At 41.9% G+C, this 15,098-nt stretch overlaps 1 protein-coding gene across 6 annotated transcripts; it reads left to right on the top strand.

Moving 5' to 3' along the window:
* Positions 1-217: 217 nt before the first annotated feature.
* On the top strand, positions 218-14,518 carry LOC100230587 (SERTA domain-containing protein 2). 6 transcript variants are annotated; one of them, XM_072930488.1, is made up of 5 exons: positions 218-470; positions 1,938-2,045; positions 2,246-2,344; positions 3,331-3,449; positions 10,955-14,518. In XM_072930488.1, exon 5 carries the CDS (start codon positions 10,959-10,961, stop codon positions 11,808-11,810), a length of 852 nt encoding a protein of 283 aa, XP_072786589.1. In that variant the 5' UTR covers positions 218-470; positions 1,938-2,045; positions 2,246-2,344; positions 3,331-3,449; positions 10,955-10,958; the 3' UTR covers positions 11,811-14,518. The 6 variants fall into 6 exon arrangements, with proteins under 6 accessions (XP_072786589.1, XP_030130977.1, XP_072786591.1 ...); XM_072930487.1 differs by lacking the exon at positions 218-470 and adding an exon at positions 624-1,097; XM_030275117.4 differs by lacking the exon at positions 1,938-2,045.
* The last annotated feature ends 580 nt before the right edge of the window (positions 14,519-15,098 follow it).

Raw genomic sequence — 15,098 nt, 5'->3', positions numbered from 1 at the left:
CCGCCATCCCGGCGGCGGCGCGGAGCCGAGCCCTGCGCGGCCGCTCCGCCATCCCGGCGGCGCGGGCGGGGCCGCCCCCGGAGCGCCGCGCCGCGGAACGCGGGACTCGGCGGCGCCCCCGTCCCCATTGGGCGAGGTCGGCGCATGGCCCCGCCCCTCGGCTCTCCCGGCTCTCTCATTGGGCGGCGCCGCGGGACCAACTGTAGCCCCGCCCCCCGGCTCGCCGGCCAGTCAGAAAATGGTTGCCGGGCAGGTTGAAAGGGCCGCGGACCAATGGGAGGGCGCGCAGCTGGCGCGCGCGGCGCACGCAGCGCCCCCGCGGGAGCGGCGGGCGGAGGGAAGGGCGGAGCGGAGGTTGCCGGGGCCCGGCGGGGGTGGCGCCGCCTCCGCCTCCTCCCGGCCGAGTCCAGCCCCGCCGGAGGGAGGGAGCGCGGCCGGCTGCGAAGGAACGGGGCTTCCTCCGCTCCCAGGTGAGGCGCCGGCCGGGAGGCCGCGGGGCTGGCAGCCGCGGGCAGCGGGAGGGTAGCGGCGGTCGCGGGGTGACGGCGGGAGGCGGAAGGCGGGGCGGGGGGGCCCTGCCGGTGAGGGGCGGAGGGGCGCCCGGCGGTGCGGTGGGGAGGAGGGCACAGCGAGGACAGGTGGGGCGGTGCGGTGCGGCCCGGGGAGCCGGGCTGGGGCCGGGGCACGGCGGCGCCGGGTGCGGGTGCGGCGGCCCCGGGGAGCCGCGCTGGGCGCGGGGGGAGCGGCCGGAGCGCGGCCGGCGGTGGAAGTTGTTCGCGCAGTTATAATTAGCCCGGCCGGGGTCTGGGCGAGCCGGGCGGAGGAAGGGGGAGGAGTGTAACTTTTCGCAGCTCGGGAAGCCCAAGGTTGTCTCTGGTTACCGCTGCCCACGGCCGCGGCGGGGGCGGGACGGCCGCAGGAAGCACCGGCGCTCCTTCCACAAAGGCCAAATGGTGGCAGGAGCCGCGGGAGCGGCTGCGGGAGCGCGGCAGGAAAGGGCTTTCCCTGAATCCCGGCAGGAAAGGGCTTTCCCTGAATCCCGGCGGCTCCAGCCTGGCGCTCCCCATCGCTGCCGCTCGCTGGTTGCGACTTAATGTGTAAGCTGCGGTTACATTTTTAAATAGCAGGTTTTGTTTGGCTTAGTAAGCGCGTGTTAGTCGGGGCTGCGAGCAGGTGGATAGGGCTGGAGGAGCATAAGATTGGTCTCTATGCATATTGCAGATTAAGCTCGCAAATAGGTGCAGTTAATAATTTCCGCCCTAGTTAGGCCTGGAATTCTTCAAACTGTGCTGGAATGCTCGTTTCTAAAAGCATAGGTGGAAGCCTTATGCTGTAGTTTTCCACTTTATTTTTGATGTGGCTAAAATTCCATAGTTCAGGCTGTTAACTGCAGTGTGGGAAATACCATAAAAATTGAAATGATGCTGTGATCTCAAAATTCTAAAGTGATCCCTAAACACATACTAGGAAGGGAAGACAAAAAGTAATCCACAAAAGAGATATAATTCATAGTGATTTGCAACTATTGTGTCTTCTATGGTTGTTTTTTTTTTCCTAACAGATTGTAAAAATTAAACCTAATAATCTTACTTCTGTACTTCTTCCTGACACTTAACCCAGTGTGCCCAGAAATCATACAGGGCAAAAGTCAAAACCTCCACAGTTACTTCTGCAGGAATCCTTTGAAGTATCTAATAAAGAAATTAAATTTGAGAACTTCTTGACTTCATCTCCTTTTAGCAAAATATTGGATTTCTAAAACACAAGTAACAGTGCTGTTTTTTATCCAGTGCTTCTATTTTTGTTGGGTTTGGAGTTTTGTAGCTAAGGTGCTGAAATCGAAAACTTTTCAACATTTTACTATGCTTGTTAGCTTTGTGAAGTTGTTTTAGCATTAAAGAATCGTAAAACTCTAAATCATGTGTTTTTATATTCAGTGCATAGAAAATGCAGTGACTGCACACCTCTCCCTGTGACCTGACAAGTACACTTTAAATGAGCCTCAATAGTGACCATCTGAAGTCCTGCTGTTTCAGAGCAAATAGGTTATGAATCTTCATTTGTCTCTTTCTTTGGGGCTTTTTTTTTTTCCTATTTATTTACAGATAGCATGGATATCATTATAGTGGGAAAGAAGTCAGCTTCTAGGAGGAGGAGGGAGATGTTAATGTGTTTGTTGCTGTGGGTTAGATTTGGCTTGCTTAGGTCACGGGCATTTTACTGCTGTTTTACTGCATTTTTACAGTTCCGAGGTTCTGTAAGCGGAGGAGCCCTTTGGTAGCATCAGGCTATGAGTTGCTATGTAAGATGAACTGTAGGCGTTTACTTGCCCGTCTGTCTGAATGTAAGACTGCCTTTCACTATGTATTATTTTAAGATTTGTGAAGTAATGTATGAACTCTTGTTTTTTGATCACGAAGGACTGTGTGTGTGCAGCTAGTACTGATCCTTGCTCCTGCGGTGCATTTGTGAGGCTGGGTCAGGTGTCTGTGTGTGTGATGTGCACAAACAGGCATGTCACATCCAATCCTGGCTGCAGGCTCTTAGCCCCTGCAAGGCCTTTAATTCTTGGAATTCATTACTCTTTGGTTCTCCAGGTGGGGGTGAGACCTCAAGAGCATGGATCATGCGATTCCCTCCACATTTTCTAGCCTAGCCCATAGTTTACTGTCACTTCAGCCTTTTCACATTGCCCAGTTACCAATACTTTCAGCTAATACATGATTTAATCCATGTGGTCTCTAGCCATACTGCAGATATTGCTCTATCAGGGCTTTGATGGAAATGGTGCCACATTGAACATTAGACACAATCGTAGGACACCTTGTCAGCTGTCTTCTCATACTGGTTTTGTGTTGGCTGAAAAAGAGGAAAGTTGGGGAATTAAATAAAAATCTAACTGCTTTTGTAGCCTGTAAGCATTAGGGGATAATTCTGAAATGTAGCTCTTCACAATGCATGGTATTCTGTCCTGATTATGTAATTTTGGAGATGATTACATTGTAAATTGGTGTTCTATAACCTGAGGAAGTAGCAGGGCAAGTCCTTATCCTAAAGCCTAACGCTTAGAGGATCAGCATTCTGCAGTACTCATTTATGAAAGATAATTTCTACATTTTATGTGTTCACAGGTAAAACTGTTAGGTCCTCTTATTTCAGTGTATTCATGAATTTAGGGGTTTAACCCATATTTATCTGCTTTTATAGAATTTACCACAAATAATTTAAAAAGTTGTGTTGAATTGTGTGCCTAATGCTTCTGATTTAAAAAAATAAAAGCCACCACACAGTAATTAAATACTCTGATTTTGTTTTGTTTTTCCTCTTAAGTCGCATCATTCTACCTCGGTGGATGGCTTGGCCTCTGGGATAGTTTGAGACTCTTGGATGACCACACTTTATGCAAAATCCAGAATCTTCCTTCCTGGACTCCTTTCTGTTTTCTAAGGGTAACTACTTATATGTTTTTATGAAATTGTGTCTTACATGCATCTGACATGTTCTGGTAATGGGCTACAGATGTTATATATGGATTAGAATGGTAAACTGAAATATATCTTTTAAAAATGGGATATATAATATAAAGTGAGGTAGAAACTCTTTGGTTTGAGTATTTTGAATTTCTGTTACTATTTTTTCCTTGATGAGGGGATATTGTTACAATGCAATAAAGCATAATACCTTAAGATCATATTCATCTTGGAAATTGCTTAACTAAGACTTCAGTCTTATGGTAAGATCCACTCTTCAGCTGCTAAAATTGTGTGTTGCAGTTTTGTCTTGTGACAAGGTGGCACTTTATATATTCAAATAAAGTTGTGTGCTACAAGAGAAAATTCAATTATTTCTGATTTGGTTTGTGAAAAAAATAAATGCAAAGTCCTCTATCAGGAAAAGAGCTTTTTTTTTTCCTTGTTTGCTTTTACTGTTAATAGTCCATTTTTTTTCTGTTAAAGTATGGGCATACCAATTTTTAATATTTAATAAGCTGTAACTTCCTTTAGTAGTAGATTTTTAGATCACTGTAACCCTAAAACGTGTTCAGTGTTATGTAGGGAAATGCATCTAGTATTTCTGTTTGAAGCAAATGTGGGATTGACTGGAACAAGCTGTGCAGAGGTCCGTCATTGCATTTGCAGCTCTAATGATCCTTTGTCTCTCCAGTGAGATGCTTTGGTGGAACCATGGTGGTTTGGTTCTTCTTGTTTCCTTTATGAGTCTTACATTCTCATTTAATTATAGTTTAGTTTTACTATGGGAGTTTCTAGGTTTAGTAACTCTTGATTATGTATTAGCTGTTGCCAACTAGTATTGATTCTTAGTTTGAATTATTCCAGGCCCTTCTTCCAATTAAAAAAATCCATCTAAAAAACCTTGCTAAACACACTCTCAAAGTATACACATGAGCTTTATTAATAAACGTGGAACAAGATACACAAGTGACAGACAAGAATGATAGTGGTTTAGTTTGGAGTTTTTTATGGGTGGAAGTTTCTCTCTACCAAGCACTGGAATCCACTTCTTTTAGCTGTGGAAGGTACAGATCCTAACAGAGGGTTCCTTCTCCAGAGTAAATGGAAATGCCGTGCTCTGAAACTTGGCTGCCATAGTTGGTAAAGAAAGCTCTTATCAGTGTTTTGTGAAATGAAATGGGAGTAAGGAACTTCGAAAGATGTCCTTAAGTGCAGGAATTTTCCAGGTCCCAGTAGACATAACAAATAGGTTGTTGTGGGGGGGTTTCAAACTAACTTTTAAATCAAAGTAAAACTTACTTCCAAGTGCTTCCTAAACATCATTTCAGCTCCTAAAATATTTGTGTATGATACAGGTTTATTTTCTACTTCCACACATAGTGAATGACAGTGGGAGCACTAATTCCAGAATAATTATGTACTAAACTCAGTCTTCCTCTCATTCCTTTCCTAATGAATGCTACTCAGGCTAGTCTTACTTTCAAAATGTGGGGAAATCCTTAGGTGTGGGGTTTTTTGTTTTGTTTTCAGAGTTGTTGTGTGTGTGTGTTTGTTTTTGGGTTTGTTTGTTGTTTTTGTTGGGGTTTCTTGAATCTGAACAGTAGCATATCTTGGTTCTGTGTTCCTCTTGCTTTGTACCAGACTGTGGGCACGTTGTAGGTCAGGATTTGTGGACCAAAAAGTTGACATTATGTCTTCTTTGTTTTCTGCTAATTTGTGACTCCCATGAAGAAGTTGTTGCATAGGAGGTTAGGTATGGGAGTGAGCTGGTAGGACTGCACTCCTCCCTGTATGCACACTTTTAGTCACTTGTGCCTTCTCCAGCAGTTACTCATCTTGGCTAAACTGGGGCAGGGCTGAGGGGGGGTGGGGAGAATGGACTTAAACACACTTTTGTATATATGGAAGTATCTTCAGGTCTAAACTTTTTTCATTTGGTGTTTCCTAAGGCATTCAGTCCTTCCCTCACTTGCTCAGGGTAACAGCCAAGATGTAGTGTGGGGATCTCTAGCACTCGCTGGGGATCCCAGATCAGAGATGTTGTGTGTGCTCTGACAGCTTACACTGTTATGTAAGGCATGGCCAAGTGATCAGCCCTAAGCCTGGATGGGAGGAAGGGATTTGTGCTGTGTCTGTTAACTGCACCTTCAACCTTTCCATTTCCTTGTGCACTTTCTTCTACATGAAATACAAGCCAATAGCCAGTACAGCACTTAATTAAAACTGCTTGTGAAGTTGTGTTGCCTAAAAATGTCTGTCAGGTAGGGGAAGGATTAGCATTAAAAATAGTGTACAGCATACATCAAATAATTCTGGGGAACAGCTGTAACTGTTGGGGTGTTTGTTTGCACTTCCTTTAGATAGATTTGTGATTGTGAGATGTGTCCATGAAGAGAGGAGTGAGCAGAGTACCCGGTTATCAGCCAGCCTTGGTCAGTCACTAGCACAAGTCGACAGCCCAGAGAGTCTGCCTGTCTTTACTCTTACATGGGTTCCACAGTTACGAGACAAAGGAGACTTTGAAAGGGATTTGCCCAAATTACAGTACAAAGGAGTCTCTTAATTTTGATTTTAATACATAAGTTGCTTTACTGCAAACTGGACAGGCAGCTTTCACTCATGAGTGAAAGCTTACACACCTGCAAAGCTGGTATTTTTGTCCTTTAAAAAAAAAAATGAAGTAGTATTTCTCTTTGAGACAGTCTTGGGCTGAAAAATGCAGCAGTGTGGCTGTACAGAAAGGATTGAGCAAGTTTGAATTCAAGAATATTCTAAAAAGAAAAACCAAAAGGAACCACTATGAATTCAGTTGTCTTTACCTGGATAGTGAAGGCCAGGTACTTTATTGATTATCATGCTATTTAAACATATTTAGTGGTAAATAAATATCTGTTGTGTAGTTTAATGCAGTGCTTGTTTTGGGCATGAAAAGTTCATATTCAGGTGATACTAACTGTGGCAGTTGTGTTTGGTATAAGCATTATTTTTTAAGCTTTTCTCTACTGAAAATTAAAGCTCTGTTAGGTCCCGAGTTCTAAACATTGTTTAACTTTTCTCTTTAGTTTTCCCATATATTCCAAAAAAGTTTTTAATAGTAGTTTGCCCAGATAGAAGTAATTGAGGGTTTTCACATGTTGCATTATTCCTTGAGAGTGTTCCCAGCTGCACTTCCCAACCATGTGTCAGTGGCAGCTGCACTGTCAGACCGTGTGACAGATGGAGCTGAAATGGTGGCACGGGCCCTGTATTGTCCACAACACGTTGCAATGCGAATTTTTCTTGGTAGCTTGGAATGTTTCTTCTGAGTGGCTGCACCCTGACCAGGCCTGTTTGTTTGGTATTGTGTGGATTTGCCAACCAGAGACGTGCTTCTTCCCTACCAAGATTTTTCAAACCCGGGTATGGTGTAGGATTACAGTGCTTGGATGCTTCTTCCCAGCTTAGCAGGGAGGAGTTGCAATGAAATGTCCTCCATGGAGGACTGGAAGGAACTGAGGAACATGGTGTCAGGACAGAATTTCTACATAGACTCCACTGAAGTTCAGTGATGTGAATAGAGAGTTTGGTACTCCCAAATACTGACTACACTTTGCTTCCTTTTCTCTATATCAGAAAAAATACTTTAATTAAAAAAGCATTTTGCTGTAAGCGGCCTGTGGCTCAGTTTGCATTACTATAATGAGAGAGGATGAGAAGATGCCAGGAAAAAAGTTGTGATGTGTTGCTCCTCATTGTTCCTGTTTTTTTCACGACAAAAGATTTTTAAATAGATCATCTGAATGGAAGAAAAATTTTTGTTGTGGAACTTTTTCAAGTTCAAGAAAAGGGTGACTTAGAGCTTGCTGCTTTTATAGTTGAACATCTATGTGGAGACCTCACATTTGAAATTGGCATAAACTTTTAATTTTTATTCAGTTTGTTTACTTACAAATTACAAAGTTATCAGATTGGCACATCCCAAAATCCTGTTAGTTGACCCAGTTTTTTGAGATGTGAGTAGGTTCCTGGAATTAGGCTGGAGTAAGAAAAGTGCAGTTTCTGGAGGCTGTGCTTTGGTGTGCCCAGATTGTGCTGCTCTGAGCTGGCTGTGCCCTGGTGTCAGCTGATGGAAGGGCTGACACTGCTCTGGGGTTTGTGTGTGCACGGCTGCTTGTTTGCCTTACTACCCAAAACTGAAGTGGAATAAGCACTGCATAATTAAATAATGCCATCAACATCTTCTGCTGCAAAGTAATGCTGCAAAACAGAGCATCTGATTGAATTTTGGGTTTGGGATGAGGTGTCAATCGCAGTGCTACAGAAGAACAAGCTACTTAGAAAATATACAGTTGTTTGTTAAGGATCTTCTGTTAGAAAGTAAAGCAAAAGGCCTGATAAAATGTAGATTATCTGCTAACAAAGGGGCTTTGTGTCTTTTGTAGGTCAGCAGCTGAGTGTGTTTGACAAGAACTGAAATTTAATGTCTCCTGTAGCAACCATGACACTAGTCATTTTTAAATCCACTGTACCAATGGTACTCTGGTTTTTATTAGCCTTTTCCAAATTTTTGTGTTACCTCTGAAGTTGTCCAGCTCCAGGAGGGAGAGTAGGGGATCCTTCCTGTTAGGAAATAAATCAGTGTTAGACAGAATTTCTAAAATATAAGGTAGTACTATGTTTGTTTATTTTAAAAATACATCTTGGGAGTGGGGAGTATGTTAAGTAGAAATATTTTGAAGTTGGAGCAAATAGTGTTTCTTGCACTTCACTTTTACAATCAAGTGCTGTCATGCTCAAGCATTGTTACGTATTTCTAAAATGCTCTGGGACAAATTTTATGAAGGAGATTGGAGGAGTTAAAAGAGGGGTGTCTGCCTATATGAGCATGAAGTATTTAGTCTAATGAGACTACCATTTGAATTGAAAAATAAAACATGTAATATTCAGTTGTTTCCGTGAAATTATACATCCTTGCATATCATAGCCTGCTTGCTCTTTGAGCTTGCTTACAGAATTAAATACTAGCACATTTTTGAGATGTTAGGAATTAACATCATTTTCATAATTCAAAGAGATAAGAACAGTATGCCCTGTGTGTCTAACAGAGTATAAATGTGTGTTTTAAAAAAAATACTAAAAGTAGTAAATTATCAGATCCAAGCATTCTGAATGTATGATATGTCAGAATTGTTGTCTCCTGCGTGGTTATATCTTCATTCCCGCATGGGTGTAAATTTTGGTCTGTTTAATTAATTGAGGGAAAAACAAACAAACCCTACACTAGTGTGCAGTGTATGGGAATGATGGCTTAGTGAAAAACAGCTGTTTTGATACATAATTTTCGTTCTTAGGGTGATGCTGTGAGGTAATGCTTGAGGTAGTAAATAACACTTAAATGCTACTTGAAATGGAGAGTTCACAATTTTATTGTGAGTTTATGATTTGCATAAATTATTGTTTTCACAACGAGAGTTGGTATATTTGCTGCAGTCTACTTGTCCTGCATAAATATGATTTTCCATAGATTGTGTCAAAAATTAGCAGTTACTGACAGTATTGTCAGTAGTTTGAGGATCCTTGACACACACACACACACACACTGCCTTCCTGGAATACTTTTATATTTTATGCCTAAACTCTGTATCCAAATTTGTTCTGATTTTGTTGTATTGGAGTGCTCAGGACTGGCTGGGTCTGCTTGCCCTTAATGGGGTGCTGGAGTGGGAGAGTGATACATGATCAGTGTAGGATGATGACCCAGGTGAACAGGTACACCACTCCAGACACCCTTTGGTTTTTAAAGAGATTCAGCTGGTGCTGTGGCACTTTAGCAGAAAGCTTTGGAGAAATACAGAGGTAAAAAGTTGCAGAAGTGGTAAGATTACAAGTAATTAAAGTTTGTTGCTGTTTCAGGAATGACTATGTTAATGAACTGGAGATAGACCAGACTACTCCCTGCTAAGTAAAAATGCAGTCCTAGGACAAGTTGAATTTCATCCAGATATGTCCTTTAAAAAAAAAAAAAAACAACAAAAAAACCCAAACAAAACATCTACTGTTGAGAAGTCTGACACCTGAAGTCCTGCAGCAGCTGTCTGTTTTCTCTCACGTGAATTGCTGAGGAGGATGCACTGCTTGCTTTCTGTTCCTTTAGAGGAGCCGAGTTCTCCAGCAGCCTTGTCTAGGCAGATGGACATAGCCTTAGAGCCCTGCAAATCTGGAGAAATCCTGAAAGTAAAAGAGGCTTTATCCTGCTGCCTTCTCCTTGTCCCCAAAAGTCTAGCAACAGGCTAGCAGCTGGCAGCTGCGGCCATCAGCTGAGCTATTGCTGGCAGCATCCAGTGCTCACATGAAAAGGAAGTTGGGAGGCCCTCAGCAGCATGCAGGGTTTGGATCATTGTGCATGAAGGATCTGCCCTTAATCTGCCACTGGTGTCTAATGTATGATTGTTTAATTTTTTTTAATAGTTTGGGAACAAGGTGTCTGTATTCATGGACACTTTAGGATGTGTGCAGCTAGTATTTTACCAGTGTTTTCTGTGCAGAGTGTACTCCTTTTGTGAGTTTATGTGAGTGATTGCATAGGGCTTGTTGTCCCTAATAAAACTCTTTAGACTTGGGATCGTAATTGCAAAGTACCCGAGCAGGTATTTGTTTAACTCACTTATATTTTAGAACTGTGTGTACAGGTTTTTATACCACATTTTTCTAGACCTAATGTATTTCAGTGCAAGAGCACACAAAGCAGAGTGAAAGCAACTAAATTCTATTTATTTTCATAACAATTTTACCAAATTTGGTTGCTTTTAAATTGCTGTTTGATGGCTTCCTGCCTGGTGTTCTTAGTATGAAGTCAGCAGCAGGTTGTGAACCCATTGTCTCTCTGTGAGCTCAGTGGCCCAGCCAGATTTCCTCTCACATTTAACCAAACTACCAAGCTGCGGAATGGATCTAAGGACCTCATGGGAGGTCCTGCTGTTAGTCTTGCTGTAAAACAGTTTTGGGTCACCAAAGAAAAAAAGAGAAGAATCAGTCCTACATAGAATTCTATGTATGTTCTCAGAGACACTGAGCAAGACATTAGAATGACTTAATGAGATCAAAATGGGTGTTGAAAACTAGCTTGAAATCTTACCTGCTGTACCTAAGAACAAATGCTTAAATGGCAATGATGAAATATTCTGTAGAGTTGTTTGATCCTTAATACAAGCATCTATTTTATTTCATGTGGACAGTCAGATATACTTAGAAGTATATAGTTTTTTTTAAAAAGAGTTAGTATATTTTTTCCATGTTTTCTGTTTAGGAAAAAGGTTGCCATGAAACAATATAGCTGGAAAGTGCATATTTTCAATGGAAGTGCTATTGTGTAGGATTTCTTTCTATCTCTTGATGTTCTGTGACATCAAAAGTCTCAGCTAACCAATACATTGTACACTACAGGGTTTTCAGCATTGTCTGTTGGGCCTGCCCAGGGTTAATTGAGGATTTTTGTCTTGCAGGTTCATGTTGGGGAGAGGCCTAAAGCGCAAGCTGAGTGACTATGAGGAGAGCATGGCTGGTCTCTCGAGTGCCTTTGATTCCAGTCGAGGTCTGCCCTACCCGCTCAAGCGGCAGCTGGTGCTCAACATGTGCCTCACCAAGCTGCAGACGTACAAAATGCTGGTGGAGCCCAACCTGCACCGCTCCGTGCTCATCGCCAACACCGTGCGGCAGATCCAGGAGGAGATGAGACAAGAGAGCAACCAGCAGCCAGTGAGTATCTGCCCTGGCATTGCTCCTGCTTCTCACAGCTACACAGGGCTGGAGTCACCTGGGATTTCCCTTCAGTTGCCTTCAGGTGTTGGTCAGCAGGAGTCTCACTGCTGTGACCTGCGGTCTGTAGAAGACCCGATTGAAAACAGCCTGCTGATCGTTTCAGACGATGACATGTCATCTGCTATTTCGTCTATTCTGAAGGATTTAGACTTTGTAGAAGATATCAGCCCACCTACTTGTCTGGTTCCTACTGGAGATGACCAGCCAAAGTTTCCAGAAAATACTGGTCTGAAACTAGAAGATGACAGACAGGATTTGAAGGGAGCTGAATGTGTGTTTGGTTCCTTTGAGATTTCAAATTCAACCAGTTACTTGAAGGACTTGGCAATAGATGACATTTTTGAAGATATTGACACTTCAATGTATGATTCAGACTTCTGTTGCCCTCCCCTGATGCCGCCCAGATCTCCATCTCTTGCTACAGAGGAACCATTGAAAACCTTCCCATCTTGTAATTCTTCTTCAGCAAACAACATTCAGATATGTAGAACAGATCTGAGTGAGTTGGACCACATCATGGAAATTCTCGTTGGATCCTGATACTTGTTTTACCCAAAGATACTTTTAGACTGCCACTTGCATTTGGTTTCAGGATAAAAACCACTGGAATAGTTGTAAAGAATTCTTTAAAAAGCAAACTAAATAATAATTTGTCCATAGTAGAATTTTCTGAATAATTCCAAAACTTACAAACCAAAAAAGTGGCAGATTTTAAAAAAGAAAAATTATTTATCAGAACTGTGCAATCATCATTTTCCTTCCAGGGTGTATGTGGAACAATGGGCACATACCCTCATCACCCCTCATGCCTCTTTCAATAAACTTTTTTATGTGCAATTTTTAATTTGACAGAAGAATTTACATGCAAAGCAAATTTCATATGAGGTGATCTTTTAAAAAGCCTCCATTTTATTTTTAATATCAGAGTCTATGCCAAGCTGGCATCTGTCAAGTTGCAGAGTTAGATTGTGCGGATTGCAGACACGTTCTTAGAGATGGGTATATTTTAAAAATGAGACACGCTTTGCTTTCTTTTGGTCAGAAAAGCAGATCAAGACACTTACCAACAAAGTCTCTTGCATTTTCTAAAGCGTTCAGAACTATTTATTTTTGTAAATTTTATAGTCTTTCTACATTTTACTACGTTATTTCATCATAGTTCAAATATAATGGACTTCTAGTTGGATGTGTTTAGCACTACCTCTGAGCTGAAATGCTTTAACTCTTTCCAGTGCTTCATCTGAGACTGCAAATCTTTTTGTTTCTGTTTCTTTCTGGGGGAAAGTACTTCTAACTCATTAAGTTGATCCTTTGGCAGTGACCTAGCTGATTTGTGAAATCAAGGGTATTCAATGTTTAAAAACTTTTAAGTATTTACAAATTAATTTATATGTAGATTGTGCAATTTAACATTTTTCTGTCAGTATTATGTGCTTAGATTTTGAATAATCTTGGCGTTCTTTAAATTAAAATTTACTATGTACAGGTAGCTTTTTATTCTCTTTTGGAAAACACTGTCCTTCAACCCTGTTTTCACTACAAATTTTAAGATGATTTTTATGTGCAATATTATTTAAAGAGATACACATTTGTATACCTGGCATTGTGGGAAGAAACGCTTCAAACTTAAAACCTCTAGCACCTTTGGAGGATACTCAGCCACCATTTCTGCATCCTTTCAGAAGCCCAGCTGAGAGCACTGAGAACTCATCACCCTCTGCTGTGACAGCCCTGGAGCACCCGTGGGGCTGCGGGGACCCAGTGCTGGTGGCTCTGTCCCTCCCTGGGGCTGGGGCCACCCCGGAGCTGCTGCCCCGGCTGTCCTGGGTGGGGCAGGGGTGTTTTTATGCAGATACACAAACATCCTGCTCAGCTGGAGATGAGATTTGCAGTGAGAACTGGTTGTCCATCAGGCAGTTTGGGCTCTGTGTTTCAGCCTGAACCGAGGTCTCGATCGATCCCTGCTGTCGTCTTCTGAGTTTCACACTTGCACACTGCTTATTTTGGTTTGGATTTTGGTTTTTTTTTTTTTTTTCCTTCTTTTTTTTAATTATAAAACTTTTACTTTGTTCTTGAAAGCTGCAGCACCTGTCTTGGAAACTTGCAGTTGTAAAACCTTTGCTTTGGTTTGTTGTATTTTTTTTGGATTTTTGTTGTTCTGCTGAGACTTTTTATGAACAGAGTGTCGGCAGAGGGAAAAAATGTTGCCTGTGTGTTGCATCTCACAGAAGTTGAAATCCTGGCCCTGTTGAAGGGGCCAGGGTGTCACCTGGTATTTCTAGTCTTAACTGATGCTGTGGCACACCTACCTTGTGCAGAGATCTCCATTTTTTACTGTGACTCTCTTGGTTAACAGTTAGCTGCCGACATAATTTGGTATCCCAGGCCAATGGAGAACCATTTCAGGTCACATCCTCGCAGCCATCTGGGTTGTTTAGCAACTGAAGGGTATAAATGTATTTATATGCATATATTGTATTGATTCTAATATAAAATTTCTGATCTAAAGCATTTTGAATTGCTGGATAAAGGGATTTGTTTGAAGAGTGTATAGCTAGTTCTTGAAGAGGTACAGCTTCAGAATGTACACAGATTGTGCATTGTGTATAGACTACTCTGGCTTTTCCTCAGCCTCTACTTTTGTATTAAAAATATGACTGAATAAATCCTTGAAATATTAAGGGCCTTCTGCACTGTGATGAAACAGAGATGCGGTTAAAAATGTCTTTAAATTCAGTGATGAGGGATAAAATAAAAAGACTGCATCTAATCTTTTTGCATTTGAAAATATGGAATGTTACTATGCAGTAAAGATATTTTGGTATGAAAATTGTATCATATAGCAAATAGTGAACACTTAATAAATCCACTTACTTTGCAGTCTCTACAGAAACAGAAGAGAAGACAACTTGCTTTTCAACATTTATGTACTAAAGTTTTTTGTATACTGCAGCAAAAGATTTAATTGTTGGTAGATCTTTTATCAACAATTCAAAATGCAATTTTTGTACAAGTGTTGGCTACAGAGCTCTGTTTCTAATTGGTTGCTTGTGTCACAGTGCCAAGACCATGAGCTGGTGTGTAATGCAGTTCGGTTATGTTTGGAATTATGTGCAAAGGGAAGTTTAATTTTTAAATATGCACAAATTAACTTTAAAATCCTTCCATGTAAAATGAAGTTAGAGGCTAGTTGTGGTGGACCTATTTATTGTATGTTTGGAAATAAAAGCCACAGTTTTGCATTTAAACCAGTTATATTTTGGAGCCGTTGGTATGTGACTGTTTTAAAAACAAAGCATAAAAAAAAATCTGTGGCGCCCTGCCACCTTTTCTTTGGTCTTTCACTCACAAAGACATAGCATTTTCCCTAGGCATTTGTAGCTTTTTTCCTTCTCCACATGCCCCCTCTCCCCCCATCCTTTATCCCTAGAAATAATAAATACCTGTACAGAAATTACATATGCCAGGCCCCATAACAGGGTTCCACATGAGGTTTCCACATACCCTGAAGGATGGATTCCTTTAGGAAGGCACCACAGCTTGAGCTGGGTGCCTCCAAAGAGGGACTGTGAACACTGAAATTCCTGGGCAGTTATGCCTCTAACAGTAATGATTCAGACTATTAGTAATAAGAAGATCTGGGGGTCTTGATGGTGTTTGCTGCTCCATTGTTTAGTGGTTGTTGTCTTACACAGCATCTCATCCTCCCAGCTTGGGAGCCTGAGTCTGGAATTTAGAATCTTCTAATAATGTTACACTCATTTACCACAATCCATAGGTTTTCTCTACTCCAGCTACCCAAGCTGCAGCTTTGCTCTGGCTCTGAGT

This window comes from Taeniopygia guttata, chromosome 5 (assembly GCF_048771995.1).
Source record: "Taeniopygia guttata chromosome 5, bTaeGut7.mat, whole genome shotgun sequence".
Classification (NCBI taxonomy): domain Eukaryota; kingdom Metazoa; phylum Chordata; class Aves; order Passeriformes; family Estrildidae; genus Taeniopygia; species Taeniopygia guttata.
The sequence above is the reverse complement of the archived record's forward strand: the minus strand, read 5'-3'. Positions and strand labels throughout refer to the sequence as shown.

Excerpts from the sequence above, each read along its gene's own strand:
- LOC100230587 (XM_030275118.4), top strand. The coding sequence starts at position 10,959 with ATGTTGGGGAGAGGCCTAAAGCGCAAGCTGAGTGACTATGAGGAGAGC.